Source organism: Aphis gossypii, chromosome 1, assembly GCF_020184175.1.
Source record: "Aphis gossypii isolate Hap1 chromosome 1, ASM2018417v2, whole genome shotgun sequence".
Lineage (NCBI taxonomy): Eukaryota > Metazoa > Arthropoda > Insecta > Hemiptera > Aphididae > Aphis > Aphis gossypii.
The window spans coordinates 14,654,555-14,677,028 of NC_065530.1; the positions used below are offsets into that span (position 1 = coordinate 14,654,555).

The following is a 22,474-nucleotide window of genomic DNA, read 5'->3' on the forward strand; positions in this document are numbered from 1 at the left end:
TTGACTATTCCGATTTATTATTAATCTTATTGATAGGTATTTACCTCCGTCTATGGTTGAGGTTTCGCTTCTCCGTATATTCTGGCTCTTGGGCAAACATATCTGATGCTCGTTGTCTGAATACATGATCTGTGTCTTCAATTAGAATCTGTGGTTCCAATATTTCTTCGGCCGTTGGTGTCCCAACGCTCTGATGCCTGGCGTGGCGTAATGAAAGTCCATAAGTTGAAGCTACTAAGTAGCCAAACCATAATAACCACTGGTCCATTATTAAATACTAAAACAAAAAAAAATTAACCATATATCAATCAAATACAATAAAATGTTTTTAATTGGTAAGTAGAAACACATATTAAAACTAGTACTAAATTGATTTTATGATTTTATCACATATTGTTTCCACATTATTTCAGTAAGAAAAATAACTAAACATTAGTTTTATTTTGTTCTTTGAACTCATATTAAATTTATTACAAGTAGGTACACGATTAAATATATTATGAATGTATTTGAAATATTAATGAATTACCTATTCAACAAAATAATTTAACACTTAATTTTTAATTTGTTTAACCAATCAAAATAATTTTGTGCTCATGAAACATCGAAAGCAGATTTAAATGTTATTCTTGTATAGTTATATTTTCACGAATACGTTCAAATGAACAATTTGAAATTTAAATAAATCGTTTACAATTGTTTATACGTCAACATGATTGTCATTACGCGTATAAAAACAGTTCGGTGACTTAACTCAATATAAGTTACCGTAGAGATTTATTTTTCCAAGTTCAGAAAATCTATACGAGTAAGCTACGCGACAGAATGATAATAATTATGCAACGAAATATTAAAATATAATATAAGTGTTATACCGCGTTATACTTGTACATATTAATGATATAGCGTGTTGTACTGCAGGCTGTAATGGCACACACAAAAAGGTTAACTTCTAGCGTCAATAGTGGGACGTCCAACATTTGAACTTTTTTTTCGAGAAATGTCAATGCGGTCAAAAAATACACGTCTAAATGTTTTCTCTTACGAACTCACGTAATAATAGAGCTTGTAACGCGTACCTATAAAAGCCAGTATAAGTCACAAGCGGCATTCATAGTTTATGTAATATGAATTCTGCGTGACAACATTAGAAGTCATCCCGTCACTAAAAACTTTTCGTACGACTGTATATTACACTACACTATAGGTGTAATATTATTTCAAGGCTGCAAATTAACGAGTTAAAAAGTTGAAGTTAAACTATTTTTTTACTTAGAGACATAACGAGTTACTTTTAATTTAAATTTAACTTCCAAATTAACGAGTATAAGATTTTTTTCTACGATATCTAGTTGCTTATCAGTTAGTTAAATTAATAGTCACATTATGATAATTTTTTCCTTGATGTAGATCTTATAAATTTAAATTATAATATTTTGTTTTCTACAATTTTTTGTATTTTATAAATAGTAATTGGATATATTTATTATTTACATTGTCATTTACATCAAAAGTACTAAATATTGTAGATTGTATTGCATGCATTATTTTTTAAATCCCAATATCGATCAAAACAAGTACAGCTGGTGTATTAAATGTTCGTAGAAAATTACGATCTCATTCAAACATTAATTTTAAATCTTACAAAAATAACACTATCTATCCAGTTATAACTTATAAGTTTAAAAAGACTTAAGTGTTAAGATTTTTAATAACAATAACTTACGAAAAATTAATATAACTAATTTTATAATATCAGTAAAGTTAGCAAGAGTTTATAATTAGATAGCCCCCCTTATTTTTTATCTTATATGTATTATATTTACCATGTAACTCTATTTTTTATACATTTATACTTTTATCAAATTAGCTTATTGTACTTTAATAAATTGTAAACGTTAAGTTTAAAAAGATGTAACTTATGTTTAATTAAGTTAAATTATTTTCTATATATAAATAATATTTAACTTTTACAACTCTGTGCACAACTTACAATTTTCTAAAATAACTTAACTTAACGAGTTAAAATAATTTTCCTATCTATGTATAATATAATAAAAACATGAAAAACCGTTTACCGTTTTAAGTAAATATTGAATTATAAATCTAACGGGTTGTCAGTAAATTATAATATATATATAGATAGTTAGTGTATATGGGTTCAATTTAGTTTAATCTTAGATGATTAATATTATTTTCAGTTAAAGTATATTTTACTTTACAGTTAATAGTAATTTAGAATGTTATAGAGGTTTTAGACACTGTTTATTCCTTATTTTTAATTAAATACAAATATTGACTTTTTCCTCTTGAAGGGATAATGTGGTTGAAGCTGGAAATGTTTTATTCATGCAGCGATTCTACCTGCAACCGTGCAGATAAATTTAAAAACTAATCTTTTCAATTGTTATTTAGTTTTATATTAAATAAAACAACTCTTTAAGGCTTTTATTGTAGTAAATATGAATAAAAGTAGTAGTTATAATATATATTATATTATTATCGATAATAACTAATTTTTTAAATAAGTTATACCTATAGTTCATAATAATATTAACTGATAATATTTTTAATTTTAACTTTGGATACTTACGATTTATTCAGTAAAAATGTTAACATTGTCTATATTTGAAACAAAGTAGATTTTAAGAATTATGAAAATTGTTTGAAAATCTAAAATATGTCTAACATTAGACATTAAATAATAAAATTGAACGTGAAAAATATTTAGTGATAAAATTTAATTTGTGAATACAACTTTGTGCAATAATAAAAAATATATTGTTGATTGTATGGAAATCGTAAATTTAATTTAAAAAATAAAATAAAATATATACCAAGAAAAAATACGTTTTAAACAAATTATCGTAAACATTTTTTACTTCTTTAATTTTGTTTTTAGTTTTTCATTAAAAATATCATAATTCACAAAATACGAGATTAAACCATTTACGATTATTGTATTATACATTTTTACCTTTATAAGTTAAAGTGATTTTTTTTTATTTTAGATGTATTAAATACTTAAAGTTAACTTGATTCAATTTAACTTTTGTATAAGATTTAAATTATAATTAAAAGTTATTAATAATATAATTTCGAACATTGTATTTTATTTTGTTTTTTTAATACAATTTCATAGTTTTATAATGCATTTTATTTATTTGATCATTTTATAAGAAAAAATGTACAAATACCTACGTATGTATATTTTTGTTTTATAGTTATTTTGAACCATGTAAATTTAAAATTTAAATTTTCATAAAACAATTCAATTATTCATAATTCTTTTTTTTTTTTTAATTTTAGATTTATTAAAACATTTATCAACGATATAGATTATAGGTACATAATGATCCAATAAGTAGACGCAATCAAAAATGTCAGTCATGCAGTTAGGTATTTTTAATTTTATTTCTAATCATTATTTTCAAAATTATTTATTATTAAAAAAAAAATAATATAATATATTATGATTAAACCATAAACCTTATGTTATTATGGTACTTAGTTTTGAAAAGTTGAATAAAAACGACCAAGTATACATCACTTTTAAGTTGATGTCGATAGAGAATTTCAATTGACTTTAAATTTAAAACTAATATTTCAAAACCTAAACGAAGTTTTGGATTTGACGCTGGAGATGCTTGATTGAAAAATCTTTATTAGTATATTATCATGATTTGTGTGTTGTATAGAGCAAAGTGTGAAATATGTACAGTTGATATTTTATTACTCCGAGAGGAAATTAATACAATATTAAACTATACATATTAAATTTTGACATTAAAATATTATATAACATATATGTATCGATAAAATTCATCGCTGCATATAAGTATAGTATATAAATTATAAAATATACACGAAAATCTAAATATAAAAAATTGCTGGGAATTTGTTATAATAATAGGCGGAGGAGTCAATAGATAAAATAGGTATGTATTACGAATTACGATCTTTAGAAAATTTACTGTGGCTGTGAAAATTTTAAAATCATAAACGACTGTGTATACGTCAGGTTATGTATCAATTGACATATGTTGATTATAATGTGTTTGTGTACTACCAAATATAATATATGTATAGGGTAACTGACTAGTTGGTTAATTATGGGGAGACCGTAATACAAAATAAAAATTTCAAAATACAGGACAGTATTTTTATTTATTATTTTATTCCATCGTCTACTGCCTTGTCACTATATATGTATATATAATATTATATATGTTTAGTACAATAAAACTTAACCATATGTTAATACAAAAAAAGGTTTTATAAAACTGTTTATAATTTATTAACATATACTGATACGCATTCTGCCAGATAATGATAAACCAATCATATTATATTATATTATAACTATTACTTGACTCATTGAAGTAAATTGTAAATGTGCACAATAATAATATACACGTATATACGATTTTGAATTATATTGCACTTACATGTAGATGATGGTAATATCAACAAGAAACCCCCAAAAAATGACCTATTCTCTGTATGGTTATACATTCAAACCAATCGATGAGAATCACTTTTAGTTGAATTAGTCACGTGGTCCATTACATTTCGCCTTTAACATTGTAAATTTAAGCACAATTGAATACAACATAAAAGTTTTTAAGCGTTAACAGAATATTTACAAAACGCAGTTTCATGATTACGTAGACCGTAGAATTTCAATTTATGGATACTTGCATTATATGATTAGAAAACGCAGATTCATATATTTCTCTGGAGTAGATAAATTTAAAATATAATAAGTATAATAAAACCATGCAATTTTCGTCACGAGAACCAGAAATGTTTTAGTTTTAACAGACGCAGTTACACACATTTACCCTGAGTATAAACCTTAAACCTAGGTAAATCTATATAGAATCAGTCAAACAATAATTATAAGAATCTAGCGATTTTCTGTCGTCAACCCACTCGCCACCAAAAAATACCTTATATTTTATGATCACTAATTATTTTGACATACAAAAACATCTAAACTTCGGCATTAATAAACATATAATATATTATGTAGTCGTAAATATATTTTATGTATGGATCTCTGCAAGTATTATATAGATTATAGATTTTAGATTCTATTAAATCAATTATTTTGTAGACACAGTAGGGTAAGTAAAAATTACATTTTATAAATGACTATTTCTGATTAAAAATATTTAAATAAATTTTAACATAAACCACACAATGTATTTCGTTTTATTGAATATATTTTATTAATTTATTTTTCTACATTTATACAAGTCCTATATCAAAAATACATGTGTTAAGTTTATATTTTTAAATTATTAAGTCCCACAAAATTCCTCTTATTAAATCAAAAGGGTTTTTAATCATTGATTAAAAGCCCGTCGGATACGTTAACATTTTCACGACCGAAACATTATAATGACTAGAAAAATTTACACGCATATGAACTTTTTTTTCATGAGGTAAAGTATAACAGACATATTTCGCAATTAATTTCAAACATTCGGTTGATATTGTAACGATAAAACATACCTATATACTGTAAACATTTACATTTGTGTGTATGAAACAGCTACGTCTTGTGAGTTACCGTGCAAACCACTTTGAATATTATACACCAACAAAACCTTGACCTAAAGCTTTTATTATACGCTCTACGTACATTTTTTTCTCTTTTTCTTCTTTTATTTTTTATTACCATCTTTCATAGCAGCCTGATCCATTTTTCACCGGATATCGTGGATTTAATAGTACAGTTTACGAGCGTTGCAGAAGGCATGGTTGCCGTTTACACACAGGGCGTTTAGAATAACCACTGAGAGTTCAGGGATGTACTTGAGGTTTAAGTACAAAATACCCTCCGGTTAGGTTAGGTTCAAATGCATTAAAGCTCTAATTTTCTTGAGCATTTACTTTATAAAATATTTAACGATTTTTTACTTAATCTTTCGTTTTTAATAAAATATACGAATCTATGCGCGTTTTACATTATTTTTGTTACCTAATGCAACCTTTTGCAATATTTGAAAAGTTCACTTGAAAATTCAATTCGTTTATGTTCACGTTCATGTGTAAAAATTCGTTCACATTCACTTTATTTTTTCTTAATGTAACCCTTTAAAGTTCTCGTTTTTGATGTATGAACATGTTTATTTAATCGGCAATTTTAAATATTATTTTATATAAACATTGAAATAAAACTTTGAGATGCTGAAACATTAAAAACAAAAATATGTATATATATATTTGAACATGTGATCAAACAAATTGGGCAATAAAATAATCTATTATAAAAAAATTGATTTTAAAATAAAATAACTTTACCTAAATCTTATACTGTACTGATTCCACCTGATGTGGTTACTGATTGATATGGGCATTATTTACTTATTTTTTTTTTAATTTTTTTTTTTTGTTTTCAATATGATCTACTTATAACCAACTTTGAAATTATATTTTCAACCTTCACTATAAAAATTTTAAAATTTTCTACTAGAAAAAGATAAGCAAATTTTAGTAATTTTGTCAACATTTTAACTTCAAATACTTGTAAAAAAATATTATTGTGACTATGTACCTATTTTCAATATTTTTTAATTAGCATATTAATAAATAATAAAAATGTTATATTAAATGTGTATTTTACTCATCAAAGAATTTTTCAGCGTAATTTATTAAATAAATGGACAATTTAGTCTATAAATAACTTAAAATTATTTTGAAAATTAAATTATGCGTAGAAAATGATTATATATCTAAATATTTACATTATTTTAAACATTTTAAATATATACGGTTATTTTTTATTGAGTTAAATAAAAAAAAAATTAAATTTGATTTTGGTCAAAAACTGAATTTGTGTTCTAATTCCCAATTATTTTATAAAAATACTTTTTTAGTAATTTTTAATTTTGACTTCTCTAATGTACAAACTAAATTACAATTCTCTATCCAAAACCATCCTTAAAGTTGAAAATCGAATCATTATTTTTTCTACATGTCAAGTACCTATACAAACGAAAAAAATGTATTTATAATATATATATATATGCATATAAACTCATTTACTTTAAATGACCAATTTGACCAATACCTATTTGTTCACAGCTTTAAAAAAAAAATTATTTTGTTCACATTTTATTTGATACAACTACATAAGTTAGTGACGTTTGAGTCTTGTTCACGAAATATGAATATGATAAATGCACGAACACATTATTTCCAAATAGCTTTTGGTCAACACTAATACTATATTGTAGGTAAATATACACAATGTGTGTATTACACATATACGTATTCATTTAAATTAATTAAATTACTTAATTACTGAAATTTGTGAAATGGAAAACTTTATTTACCCTCTTTTGATGGTGTTCCATGGTTAGGTTATGTTAGGTTAGATTAGTGTCCTGTAGCAATAAAATGTAAATATTAATACCTGTGTTTTATAATATAAGTGCTGAGTATAGGTACATACTTTATTTTCAGTAAACAAAAACTTATTTAATTTCTCACGAGTTACTTTATTTAAATATCTTGAACTATTCTTTAATAATTTAAACAAATATCCTTCGCCTTAATTAGATCGCGTGTATTAAAATTTTATATCTTTTTTTAGTTTTTTTTTTTATATAGTATGACATATTAAACCATTATTATTTTATTAGATGAATACATGAATGTTTTTATTTTTATTACAATGAAAATATGAACACAGTCTAAAAATTAACATTCTCGTTGACAGAATACAATTAACAAAAATGAATTAAATAATTACACCAAACATTAACCATATTATAATATTTTATGATAACAAACAAATGAACACTGTATGATAGGAATCGCAGATTAACAATAGCGAAATTTAATAATACACCCAACACGAAAACAAAATGATTTATAAATAATTCATAATACATTTTTCATGAAAATTTTGAAAATTGTGTGGGTACCTATACATAGTTGAAAAAAAATTTAAAAACAGGAAAAACTTTAGAAGAAATAGTTCAAATTATGAATGAGAAGTAAATGTACTCTTAAGAGTAAACGTCAAAAAGTAAGTATCTACGACGAGAATATGAATAACGCAATGTGTCAGTATGGCAGTATTATAGTAGAGAAATAACATCTGTATATATCATTTAAAAAAAAAAGAAGTATAAATTTAAGTCTATTTTTTCTTTTTGTTTCGTATAAAATATATATATATTATATATATTACATATTCTCTTATGAATCTTTGATACGTTGCATTCCAATTGGATAGGTTAGTCTTCTTTTTTCTTCTTCATCTTCTTCTACTCCTCATTTTGTTTAATGTTGAGGTTTCGAGATAAAAACTTAAAACTCTTTATTTTCTATTTTTTCGTTTGGTTAAGTGAAAAAGCTGAACACGAGAAATGTATTTGGTGATACAATTAATTTTAAAGTTCGAATAGAGTGTAAACGACAGTTATTGGACGCAACACATACTTCGTTATTATTAATGGTGCGAGTCTTGACAACAAAAAAAGGTTTGTAACGTTTTATTTATTTTTATTTAAACAATAGTGCGTTTTGTAAAACATTCGCGAGTATAATACTTGATATTTAATTGAGTTGTAACCGGACATTTAAAAGTATTAATTTTATGAGTTTTGAATTCAAAGGTATAACACCTAAGGGTATAAATATATATAAATACTTGAATATTTTTCTAATATTTGTATACTCTCTTTTTTTTTTTGTGAATAAGTGTCTCAAATTTTCATTTTTGCACAATACTAAATACTTATTTAAGACTTCCAGCTATAATATATTTTATGAAATATTGTAATTTCTCTGTGGTTTCGATAAAATAACAAAAATACCTATCGAATAATGTCAACAATGTTTGGAATTTATGGCCTGGTTATTTCAACAAAACAATAAAATATACGATTTTTGTTACAAAAATGTTATATCTAATCAATCGATACATCATTTAGATTAATAGGTTAACATCCCATCCTCAGGATTTGCCAATCAATGACTATAATACCTATATTATGAAATATATCTGCAACCATTCAAGCACTACCCCGGTTTCAAAACCTCAATTTTTCTAGTAAAAGCATAACATCGTTCTACCATCTACGATTTGGCCACACATTATACTTCTTCTCATTCCTTTAAACTGTCACTGAATGAATCCCTTCTCTGCACTCTCAATAATAACCTATTTGTTTGTGATATTAGCCACTCACTCTTCTTCTGTCCCAGCCTATCAACACATCGCGACCACTTATTGTTCTTTTCGATACAATAGATATATTTTCAAACTAACAAAAACTTTCATACCTACTAAATATATTATCTTTCTTAAATCATACAGGCTTTTTAATTTAATATTATTATTAGGCATACGATTATCATTCATTTTTATATTATAATTTGTTTACAAACTGACATATCGATTTTCTTAGAACGCTGTTTAATTATTATTCATTGCACCCAATCGAAAAATATAATGAATATTATTATTATTCAAAAAAATACTCGTATTAAACAAGGGTATAAGGGTGATTCGTTAAGGACGCCATCCTCCATTTTCCTTTAATATTGGAGTTATTTTAAATCTGATTTTTAAAAATTTTAAATACACTCGAAACACATATTTTTTAATAGGTACTTGAGATTTTTTGTACCACTTAAGAATGGCCTTTTGACGATATAAACTTACATTTTTAAAATAAAAATCACCTTTTTTCTGTATATTGTGGGGCAGATATAGGTATATATATATTTTAAATTGTATGTATTCTAAATTATGATTCATTAAACATTTTAAAAGATATATCTACCCTACAATTTATAGAAATAAAAAAAAGTTCTTATTTGAAAAACAGAAGTTTGTATCACCATCTCAAGTACCTATTCGAAAATATGGTCTTCTGAAAGTGCATTTAAATATTCTAAAAAACTTAATTAATTACCGAAGAAAAATGGGGTGAGCATGCTTGATGATTCGTCCTGTATACTATACGTAGGTACTAAATTAACATTTCAAACAAAATATTTGACATTATATTAAAGTAAATACTAAACAGGCTGTCACTGCAAAATATGTCGCCCGTCACATTATTACTGTTATTTAGGGTACTCATTCCACCAACGAGCGTGCAATATCGCGTGGATCTGTGTTTTAAGTAAACTATTTTACGCGTGAATCAAGAACAAATAACAAAACATTTATTATATACCTATACATATTACTATACACATCCATAATAACATATTGAACATATCATCGCGTACACATAATACATAATATATAGGTTATACTATAAGGGACTATACGATTGCGATGAATTCCTCCAACTAATAATAACCAACTAAAAACTAATAATAAGCTCGCAACATGTCAGTGCAGCAAACTAATAGCATTATAGTACACCGTAAAGGTTAATCAAAAGTCAAATAACAATAATTTATTATATTCCGAAGACACTGCTGGGTCCTACGTCTACGTGTCTCGAAATGACAATAATCCGAAGCACAACCACGGTGTCACGACGTTATTTTTTCCGACCGAAACCGTGAAATATTGTAAGTACACGTAGGTCATCGTAGACGGTCGCTTTAAGTCAGTTTTATAATTAAAACCCTATAAACACCTATAATTCAAGTAAACATTTATTATTGTAAAGGTATACAACATTATTGTTTTCTACTTTCTATGTAGTTAATATTTACATTACTATCACAATGCAGGGTTGGCGTAGAAAAGCTCAACCCAATAAAATCTTTGTAGGCTATTTTTTTCGGTTTAACATGATAAATATTTGTGCTTTTTTTTAAACCCATCACAAGACTGCTTTCACGCCCAAACTTCAACAATTTTCTTCTTTCAAACCCTTAATATAAAGTCTATGCTAGTTTTCAAAATAAATTCACAAATTTGAAAAATAATTTAATTAACACCATAAATTCTACACTGGAAAGTGGAAATGAATAAACAAGTTAACATTAAATAATTTAACATAATCTATTTAGCTTAAAATTTTTAACCTAAAAAAGTATTTATCCATAAAATAATAAATATTACTGTGGCCTGTTGTAAGTTATATTTTAAACAAATAAAAATAAATAAATAATATTATTTAAACACATTCTATAGATTTTAAAGTACATTTAAGTTAATAGATATAACATATTTTGTGAATATATTATCACTTAATGTACAAAATCATTTTTTTAACGGGGTATTCAGTTAAATATATTTTTTTTCTTTTTGGCCTAAAACCGACCAAGTAGTATGTTTAACTATAACTTAAATACACCAGAAAATCATAAGAAATGTATCATATACTAATTACTAAGTTTTACTTTGGAATGTTTTTGGTGTTCTCGATCAAAAATTCACTGAACGACAAATCGTAATTTCTTGGTCTTCGCACCGTGTTAAATTGCACGCTTTTCGCCAAGTCACACAATTTTAAATTAAATCAAGAAACGCTTTGGCAATAATTACGCTTTCTGCATGGACGATCGTCCGCCTTCACATGCACATTGTCAATAAATGAAAACATAAAGTTTATGCGCTAGTAAACTCTTATTATATACTGTCTAAGTCCAAATCAAATTAACGAGGGATCCGTTGCTTCAGGTTCGAATCATCTCTATAAATAGTTAGTTCTGTCTCTGAAAAATGTACAATAAACCGTCCAGCATAAAAACAACCTATATCTCATAATATACGTATTGTGTATCGTATCCAAAGCATCGAATCGCTTTTATTTTTCAAATAAATAATTCAGACTTGTCGCTCGCTTGACACATTAACGCTGGACACAAACAATATAATAATATACTGATTACATTTCTAGATTATACTTTTATTTTTAGGTATCTGTTAAAATATATTGAACCTAAGAATACTCTAAACAACGATTTTTACGTTTCATTCGCAACAAACTATAATATATTTCTTTATCTTGTGTACTAAATAACATTCGTTTCAAAGAGCACGACGAAAAAAATTATTAATGGTCCATCAGATAACAATAACAAAAAAGAATATTTTTACCGTTTGCTTGTATAGGTTATATAAGTACGCTGCACACAGGCGCTTCGTAATGCGATCCGAAAAAAAATGCAATTCATATTGTACTTTAAATGTATATACATGTATTATCATTCTATATTTATATTTTATTTCAGTCCATTGTTCTATAATGGACCAGATATGTCAAAGTAAACTATCCACGTACCATCCCAGAGCATCCGTGAGTTCGATACGATATCAATCAACTGAAAGGGAATTAATTTCAAATCAATTTCCATTGATTAAAAGTAGAGTTCAGGCATTTTGCCCAATTTTTCAAGCCCTTTTCTAAACTTTGTAAGTCATCAATAAGTTCTTGTCGATTGATGTAGTGTTGGCATTTAACCACGGCACAATATATATATATATATACTTGGCAGAATTTCTGTTTTGTTATGCAATCGTAGAAATATTTGTTTTCAATTTCCCGATTATAAAATATCGGTTCCACTTTCATCTAATTATTTCAAAAGTCATAAAGCAGAAGCACGCCGCCGTCATGGTTTAATGCGTAATATAACTACCTATAATGAGTATAAAAGTAGTTCTTAAAAACGGTTAAAATCGATAATGTATTTTGACCGATCGCGATTTACATATATTATTATTGTTATTGTCTATACCCGCTCTATCGAATAGATCGAACACCTCGAAACGTTTAAAATCAGCCATATATCAGGTATATAATATATTATACTATGTAGGGTGAGTAGTATAATACAATATGGTTTACATATATACTGTACGCGTAAAAGTCTTAATGTAATGGGTAAAAGGAAACTATTGATTTGCCCGAAACGTTATCCCTGTAATTTCAAGGGTAGCGATGTGGTTTGTAAAAATTATTCAAAACATTCTCTACCTCGTGCTCTCGGTCCTTTCCGTCTCCGCCAGTTCTATAGTAGTAATACTACGCTACTACTACTACTACTATTACTACTACTACTACTACTACTACTACTACTACTACTACTATATAGTAATTTGTAAAATATTTTACACACCGCACGACTTACACCCGTAATTTCGTCGGGGGGAATGCATCCCCCACAGTGCCCCGCCCACAAATTTTACGGTCACCCCGTCGACCGCGCGAAACGCCGCGACGTGGGTGTAGGCTCATTTTGCACGCGAGCGCCTCTTCACTTCGCCGTGATTAATCGTTCACTAAAAGCCTGCGTAATTCCACGGCTGGCAAAGATAAACGATTCTGAGCGACGACTAGGCGGAGGACGGAGGGGGAGGCGCGTAACGGAGAGAGCATTATTATTATTATTATTATTATTATTATTATACACGGTCGGCGGCGGCTTCGGCTTCTGCGGCGGCGGCGGCGGGCGGGCACTTGCGTGTGTGCGAGAGGAAATCGATTCGACGGTTAGTATGTATGTTTGTGTGTCCCCGTCCCCGCGGACAGACAAGTCTGTGCGCCAAATTATTGCCATGTGTTGATGTGTGTGTGTGTGGAGTGTTTCGCGGATGAAGAATGTTTTTGCGATGTGGGAGAACGGGTGACGACTACATGACGTTATAATATAATAATATATATGTATAGGTACGGAGTGATCCATTCGACTGACTACTGCAGTACCTAACTTTCCGGGTAGATTACTCGAAACAGTAGGTATATACATATTTATATGGTTTAAAGTATTTGTACACGGTCTTACGGAAAAAAAATTTTATTTTCTACCGTTGTGGTTTTCAAAGTTTTTTTTAGTTTTTCCAAAGACACAGATACACTAATACGCACTATGCCTATATAATTTAACCTCGCGTATTGTATATATAGGTACAGCTAAATATTCTTACGTATTGTTTCGTATGAATAATACATCGAATTTCTGTAAAATAGAATATATAGTATAAAAATTAATTTTGTAAAAAAAATATTTATTCCACATTCGCGCGTAGATTAGGAATTGTAGAAATAATGGATCTCGACTTATATGCGGGCAACCCCTCGCCGTATAATACTTTTAACCATCATTATAATAGAAAACATTTTTTTTTTTTTTTTTTCCCGAAAACGTTGGCAGCTGGGTAAATGATGGATCACTCTGTATATATAAATTCGGGTACGCGTAATATCATTGCCGTCGTTAATGCAATGAGGAAGCTGGTAGTTAGCAGCAACTATTATTATACGCGCGTACGCGTGTTTGTGTGTGTATACGTGACGAGGGTCGGAACCCATGTGAAACCCGGCCCAATCGTGGCGGGTACGACCGCCGACCGACCAACTATATATATTATATCATATTATATATTATTGTACATTATACACGTCGTATCAATTCAATTGTACACCGTATCAATAATGCATGTTTATACATATACACCTATTTTATGCTCACGTAATGATATGACGTATGGTTCAAACGAATATCGTAGTAAAATATACTATTTAATATTATTATTTACGCATCGTTGTTGTTGTTGTTGTTGTTTTTTTTTTATCAAAAATAAAATTTATGTGTTTACAATCTGCAAAACAATGCATTTACACGTCGTACAACAATAGTAAATTGGATTAGATTCATATGACCGAGATAAGGGGAAGTCGCCCGTCGACAGCATCCCGTCATGGACAATTTTTTAGGGAAAGAGTAGGTCCCTCCTACAATAGGTCCTCTTAAATCATCCAAGTGAACGAGATGACGACAGATTTTTTTTCTTGTAACGCGTACCTATTATAACAATAATTATTATCTAATGATATAATATACAACTAATCGTGGTTATGAGATACACAAATGATTTCCAAACGGAAAATCGCTGTTGTATATTACATTATTATTATTATTATTATTATTATTATTTTCTCGTATACAAAGAACGAGAATAACGCAAATGTCAAATCGCACGGTACCTGCACGAGTCACCATCCGACGAACGAATGAAACATGCTACTATACGGTAGGTCGTTTTGTGCTTTTCAACTTGAAAACTATATAATATTACCGATTTAATACCGCATCATAAATGGAAATGGAAAATAATGGTTTTTCGTTATGATTATTATTCGAGAAACTCTTTGCGGAAACCAATATTTCTGCCGTCTGCCCGTTTTATAAGAGTCCATATTATTATATACGAAGTGCAATATTGTACAATATATAAGAACCTATAATATATAGGTACGTATATATTATATACGTCCGCAATGGTCTGAACAAGTGTGTTCGAAATGGCAATGCACGCTATTATTGACGTAAAGAGCCGCTGCCGCCGTATATATGCCTCTCTATATATATACGGTCATGTCATGCAAAACCAGTCAATTAAACAAATTAATCGAATAAATCCCAATCCAAACGTATATATGGGGGACTAACGTGTCGTACTTACAAACCCAGTCGGACGGGCGGTGCTATTAAACTTCCGAGTATAATTAAATTGTTTGTAAAAAAAAAGAGAGAGAGAGAGAGAGAAAAGAAAAACGATGTAATAAAATCAATTTCGATTTGATTAATGTATACCGCGCGTTGAACGACAACGACGACGATATCATATTATTATTGTTAAACTTTCAATCGACGGCGTTTACCTAGAAAACGTATAATACCTTCCTGTATATACCTATTAATAAAATGTAGATCGTACTACACACGCTCCTTCAAGTATTCGATGATTAAGTTTTTGAATATTTATATGTACAATACACATATGTATACACGACACAAGACACACACACACACACACACACACATTATACCTGCACCTTATACATATTATGTACATGTTTATATATATATGCTATACTACCATAAAGATAGTCCCAGTCTGATAAGTATACACACAATCCGATTTACCAGTCGATACGCCAGTGCCAGCGTTCTGCGCGTTTCTCTTGACAGGGCAATTATAGGCGATGTATATACATGTACACGAGTACATAATATTATGCTAGAAATTTCAAAGCACGACTTAAAATGCATTTTTTTCACCACTACTCCCCCCCTCCCACACCGCGGTACCACCACCCGCTCGTCAACCGCCTATAGCTATAATAAGGGCTGCGCCCTTTCCATTCCACCGTGTATATATATGTTTTTATAATACATCACACAACGCTTTTCGGAATAGGAAGACACGTTTCTGCGACTTGTCTTCGCGTTACAACTTGGCAGGGTTTAATATCTATGTGTACATATATAAAAATCGGTAGTATACCTGTACACACACACACACACACACACACACACACACACACACACACACACACACACACACACACACACACACACACACACACACACACACACACACACACACACACATGTACACACCGGGTAAACCGGCATTTTGATTTGGTACCCGGTGCCATCGCCTAGCCGTACACACGCCCAAACGATACGGTTTAAGTGTAAAACGCACGCAAATGCACAAGTAGGTATATATCCTAAATACAATATGAATATCGTAAACACGTATACACTGCCGCAGGAGCTACGTATATATTATATTTACAGTATACACACACAAAATGGGGTCACGGGTCAAAAAACACAAAACTCTTAAAAAACTGGCAAACGGAGGAGAAAACACGCGGTACCTTTGCACATTGCACACGTACACACATACACACACATATAATATTATTATATTATATGTTCATGTTATACACCGTGTACATAAGAATAATATGGTACACGAAATTCAAGGTGAAAATTTAAAACCCACACCACTAACAACCCTCGTCTTCGCACTGGAAGTGTGGTGACGACGGGGAGGGGATAGATTGTGAGTATATATATATATGTATATGTACATATTATACTTATATATATTTTTTCTCTGCGTTGCCCGTTCCAACGCTTTGCCTAAATATTATTATCCGCAATGCGGGCGCAACGACGACGACGCCAGGCCGCAACGTGCCATGTTCCGCGACGCCGACGACGGCCGGCACGTATTATTATATACACACGCGTATAGTTACGATAATAATAATATTATATTATAGTACATTATATTCGTGTACGTGTATGTGTGTGTGTGTATTTTGGTAATACTGCGAAAGCCGAGAGGATGCGAAAATGGGTTATTGATGGATTATAAATATTATATTATGTACCGAAAATGTATACCGTTCGGAAGCGAAGTATGTCCAAACATAAAAAAAAAAAAAAAATGATATGCACACGCGCGTATCTCGAGCAGCACACATAAACATATATTACGGCAAGAACCGATCAATCATCGACACAACTAATGGAAGAAGCTGTCGAGGTTTGTTTCATTTTCCAGTCCAAATGATAAATTCTATAAAATTATTGAAATAATTCAGATATACGACGTAGGTACCCTCATAGTAATATACACCTAATGTAGTTATTATACGTATAAAGCGCCACTATAATACTATGATGGAGTAGGCGAGCGAACTTTTAGGAAGTTATTTTTTATTTAAAGAAATTCGCACCGAGATTAATACTGTACCTGTCGATAATATTCGATATTTTAACATTATAAACCGTAAGGAAACAAAATTCGCGTTATACCATTTATGTATAAACTGTAGTGCCTATACATCGAATTTAAGAAAGAAAACTAAACCAGATTTGCTATATGATTGAAATCGATTGTACATCTGCATTGAGTAGTTCAGTTAAACGTACTACGTTTTAAATAATAATTCGATGATAAAATAAATCATCATTTTTATATATTTATTTTGAAATGTACGAAAAAGGATTCTCATATAGCGAAGAATGTTTGTTGTCTTTATTATTAAGAATGTATTTTTTTATAATGTTATATTAACTATAAATTAATAAACTTTTAAATCTCATTTATTTTGATATTCTTTAGTATTATAAACAATATTTTCGGGATTTTCGTTAGGTCAGGTATTTTTATTTAAACCGTTAATTTTTTTTTTTTATATTATTCTAACAAATTGTATAATATTTTTAGGTATTCAAAACATTAGTTTTATCAGTTATGAATATTGTCTACTTTTTTATTTTATGTAATTTCATGGCACAATAAAAATGTAGAATATTCATAACATAATTTCAAAAAATATGTAGGTATAATATAGAAGTCATATGTTAACATTATTATTAATAATTTAAACATACCTATCTACTTGAATACTTCACTCAAAATGAACAATTTTTAAATACTCGTATTTATACTCACGCGCACTCGCTCTTAAAATATAACATACAATATTTTACGCTTTTAATGCAGAAAAAAATTAAATTAAATTAAAAACAATATTTGAGATTCCATATTTTAAATTGAAAAATAATAAATAAATTTAATACGCAATATTCGCATAAGAATTTCGTCTATACGTAGGCTATAATTATTATTAATTTTAAAATTTCAAAAATTTGATTTGCGAAGTTTCATTATTACAATCGAAATACCTAGAATTGTATTGTTTATTAAAATCAATACCAACAAAATAACATTTATATTTATTGCACGAACTAGATTTGAAGGGTCGGTCGATGAAAAATGCATTCGAATATATTCGATGAAAAATTGTCGAGCGACGTATACAATTTTTCTAATCAAAATTATTACTTTTATAAAACTCAATACTGCAGGCACAATAATTGATCGATGCGCACCATTCGTTTTTCCTTTAATCATCATTAGTTTACCGTGTACTATAGACTCCTATCGACAGTAGCTTTTTAAATAGTCCGAACGCAGCAATCAATTAAACTCCGTCATTCGATTTGGGTTAGAAGCGAAAGACATATTGTAATTTGTAACGGCGAAATATAATGAAAAATTACCTCGATATATATATATATATATATATATATATATATTATGGCTTATATACGCGTATATACATATACCTACACGACGAATTCTCTGTAATATAAAATAAATAGGTATAATATTATACACCGTACAACTCGAATGGGACACATAAATCTAAGGCGTAATTTCGAACGGAATTAATCTAATGACAGTGTATAGTGTAACAAACCAATTCAATTTGGGAGAATTTATCGACTTTATCAAGAGCCGAAAGTTGGAGAATGTTATTATTTCGATTCCGTGGAATGTACCATATTAAAACTGCGCGATCGCTTCCGGAAACACGGCGAACAATGTTAACGCGTACATGATAATTCGAAAACTATGTCGCAAACTATCTGCTGCAGCAGTGTACGATATTACATTATTATTATTATTATTGTTGTTGTCGTCGTCGTGTCTTGCTATTATTATATACACATACCCAAACTCAAAATATAATATTATGCGCGCGGGCGGCGGAAAAATCGAGACGGACGGCGGCGGCGGCGGCGGCGTTGGCGTAGGTACAGTTGTGCGTGGCGTCGTCGGCGCGCACGAAGTGATTTTTAATCGACCGAAACGATTCGAACAAAACTTTTGTTGTTTCCGTTCGTAATCCGCGGAAATAAAACGCCGTCTCGCGTTTACCTATCACGATCAGCTGACGGTGTGTATATTGATAGATCGGTCCAGCCGTTTACGCCTATATTATTGTATTACTATGTATAGAAGTGACCGTGCCGTTTGTCCGCCGCGATATATGCGCGGTGCGGTCGTTGCCGTACGCGCGAGCATACGTAGGTACGGTCGACTGGGCTCCGACGTGAAATATCGTTTGTACAAAACATTTTCATTTTGCGGCTATGTGTGTATATGAGGTCCGAGAGAGCAAAGAAAAATCTCATCAAAATGACTCGGTACTCGTATCCGGGGGGAAAATCAATATCTTCTCTCTCGCTCTCTCTCTCTCGCGAGCGCCGTCAGCCGTCGCCGCCCGTCCGCGTGCCCGCACCTCCCCGATTCTCGGCCACTCCGACAGCGCGCCCCCTCGCCAAACCCATTCCGCGCGACCCACCGACCCCGCGCACTCCCGATGCCCGAGACCCCGCGCTCCGTTCTCGGGACGGTCTCGTGTCGAACTATCCCCGCGGTTTGCCTCGCCGCCACGACTGTCGTATATAGGTATATATAGTAACCGTCACGTTGTTTTCTTTTTAATAACGACAACAACTCCGCCGCTCGTATATACCTACCTCTATATATAGAGATTCGACAATGACCGACTACGGCGTTTTAATTGCCAGGACGAAGATTATTATTATTATTATTATTATTATTATACCGATAAAACTGTCAAGTCCGTCGGGACATGACCGCGGCATTGTATTGTACGTATTATGTACAGTAGCAGATTGACGTTGCAGGCGCCATTGTTTGCCTCCTGCCGCGGGAAATTATACGGAAACGTTCGGTTTAATCGGTTCAAGTCGTGCAGATGCGCGTACACCGCGCGACTACGGGGACCGCGACGGCAGGAACGTATTTTCCTGGCGCGGAAAAAATCCGAATAAATTTCAATGGCGTGTTTTCTACACTCGTACTATATATATATATATATAAACACACCTAGTGCGGTCTCGTTCGCGTTAAAAAGTTCATTTTTAGCGTCCCGTTTTACCGCTATATATACACTGCAATCACCGCCTCTACTACTACCACCACCACCACCACCACCACCACCTCTTCCGTGTCGTTTTCGACGGCACTCTAATTATCTCGAGTTTTTCAGCCGTCTCGCCGAAATGTCGATGTCTCCTCCGTGATCTGCAAAAAGATATTTTTTTGATGGGCTACGCGATTTTTTTCTCAAAGGAAAACGCACCGAATATAATATATATATAATAAACGGTAGCATTGTATATATATACCTTTTGCTTTATATAGTGATGATGACATCGAAAACCTTCCACCATCACCGTAAACGTAAAAATAATAATGACTACAAGACGTTTTTGGTGAGGTACATATACGATAAGGACGTCAATATTGTTTACGCGCAAATCGGGTAAAGAGTTTTTTAAATTTGGAAAAATCTTCAAACATCAATTATCGTCGTATACCTATATATTATACTTTTGTATACAGAATAAACGGCGACGGCGGTGTGAAAACATCGCGTGAAGTCGACAGACGACGATAACGCGCGCGCGATCAACCTATATAACATATATAAAAACGCTATAGAATATTATACTTATACATTGTAATATATTATCACGTACCTCAATACGGCGCGGCGGAGTATCAACAATATTTGCAGGGTACGCGTTGGAAAATATAAAAAATGGAATCGAAATTTTATTCGCGTGATAGGTGTATTACGGTATCGTATCCATAGACGGACAAACGACGCGACTACATAATTTATTACCGTTACCACCACGCAATACCTACCCATGATATGCACCTACCTGTAATATCCTGACGTATAGAAAACCAAGAAGAGTAGGTATATTAAAATATAGTTGTGATCGGGGTATTGTTGCATATACGTTACATTATTATATAATGCTATATGATGTTATATTATATTCGTGTACAACGGCTTTTATATTATTATTTATTATTTCAAACACTATAATAATTAGTTCGTTATATTTCATGCACAACACATATACATATACATTGGTCACAAGTCACAACACACACGCTCTGTATGCACGATAATTTATTTTAAATCGTATAACCACGTTCCTCCACTTGCTCGTTTCAAGCCGTTATACATTGTTTTGTCTGCGCCTCTTGTCTCTTATGTATATAATATATATGTATATACACATATACAGGTATAATACATAGTATATAAGTGTTATGTATGTGTGTGTGTGCGTTGTACATAAAGCACGCAGGCGATCTGCCTAGTTACTCGCACCAAGCTCTTTTGACATCGCCACTCGAGTGCTACACCCGAAAAGAAAACCGATTTAATTGCTTTTGTTGTTTCATACGCCGCGGCAATTCACTCCACGATGCGTTTCCAAAACATCCTTATAACTTACTCATCATTGCGTATATATTGTATGTCGTGTGTGTGTGTGTGTGTGTGTGGGAAGTTAACTCGGGCCACTCGAATCAGTGATCAACGAAACAAACAGTAAAAAAAAATATATATATATATATATATAATATATGTATTATATATTTAAACCAGGAGTTGGCCTGACAGGTATACCTGATATGCTGACAACCACTAGTCGAGTGCGTGTCGTAAACCGATAAAAAATACACACGCACACACACACAAACATTCCGAGTGTGAAACAATGAACTTTTGTCATTAAAATTTAACGGTTTATTCAAAATTAAAATATTTTCGGTTACATATAGAAGTATTATATTATAGATATAACGTTTTTATATTCATATATATTTTTTCTTGCTTTTCACCGCGTATAAGTATTAAAAATCCTTTTATTTTTACTATCATACACACACCGTTGGATACATTGACCGCTGCCGAGAATATCACAGTCCGTTATAAAATTCTATGTACCCAAATATTATAAATCTAGTGCCGTGATAAAGAGAAAAATAACAGAAATGATTACAATGCTTGGGGATTTTTTTTAATATCTAAGAAAAATTACA

General features: G+C 30.6%; 1 protein-coding gene across 2 annotated transcripts in view; it reads right to left on the minus strand.

Moving 5' to 3' along the window:
* The window catches only part of LOC114128168 (acetylcholinesterase), a 34,189-nt gene that overhangs the window by 4,649 nt on the left and 7,066 nt on the right, over nucleotides 1-22,474 (minus strand). For both annotated transcript variants that reach the window (XM_027992618.2, XM_027992617.2), the window contains exon 2: nucleotides 45-277. In XM_027992618.2, coding sequence (XP_027848419.1) covers nucleotides 45-268 — 224 coding nt within the window. In that variant the 5' untranslated portion in view covers nucleotides 269-277. The remainder of the gene's footprint in view (nucleotides 1-44; nucleotides 278-22,474) is intronic.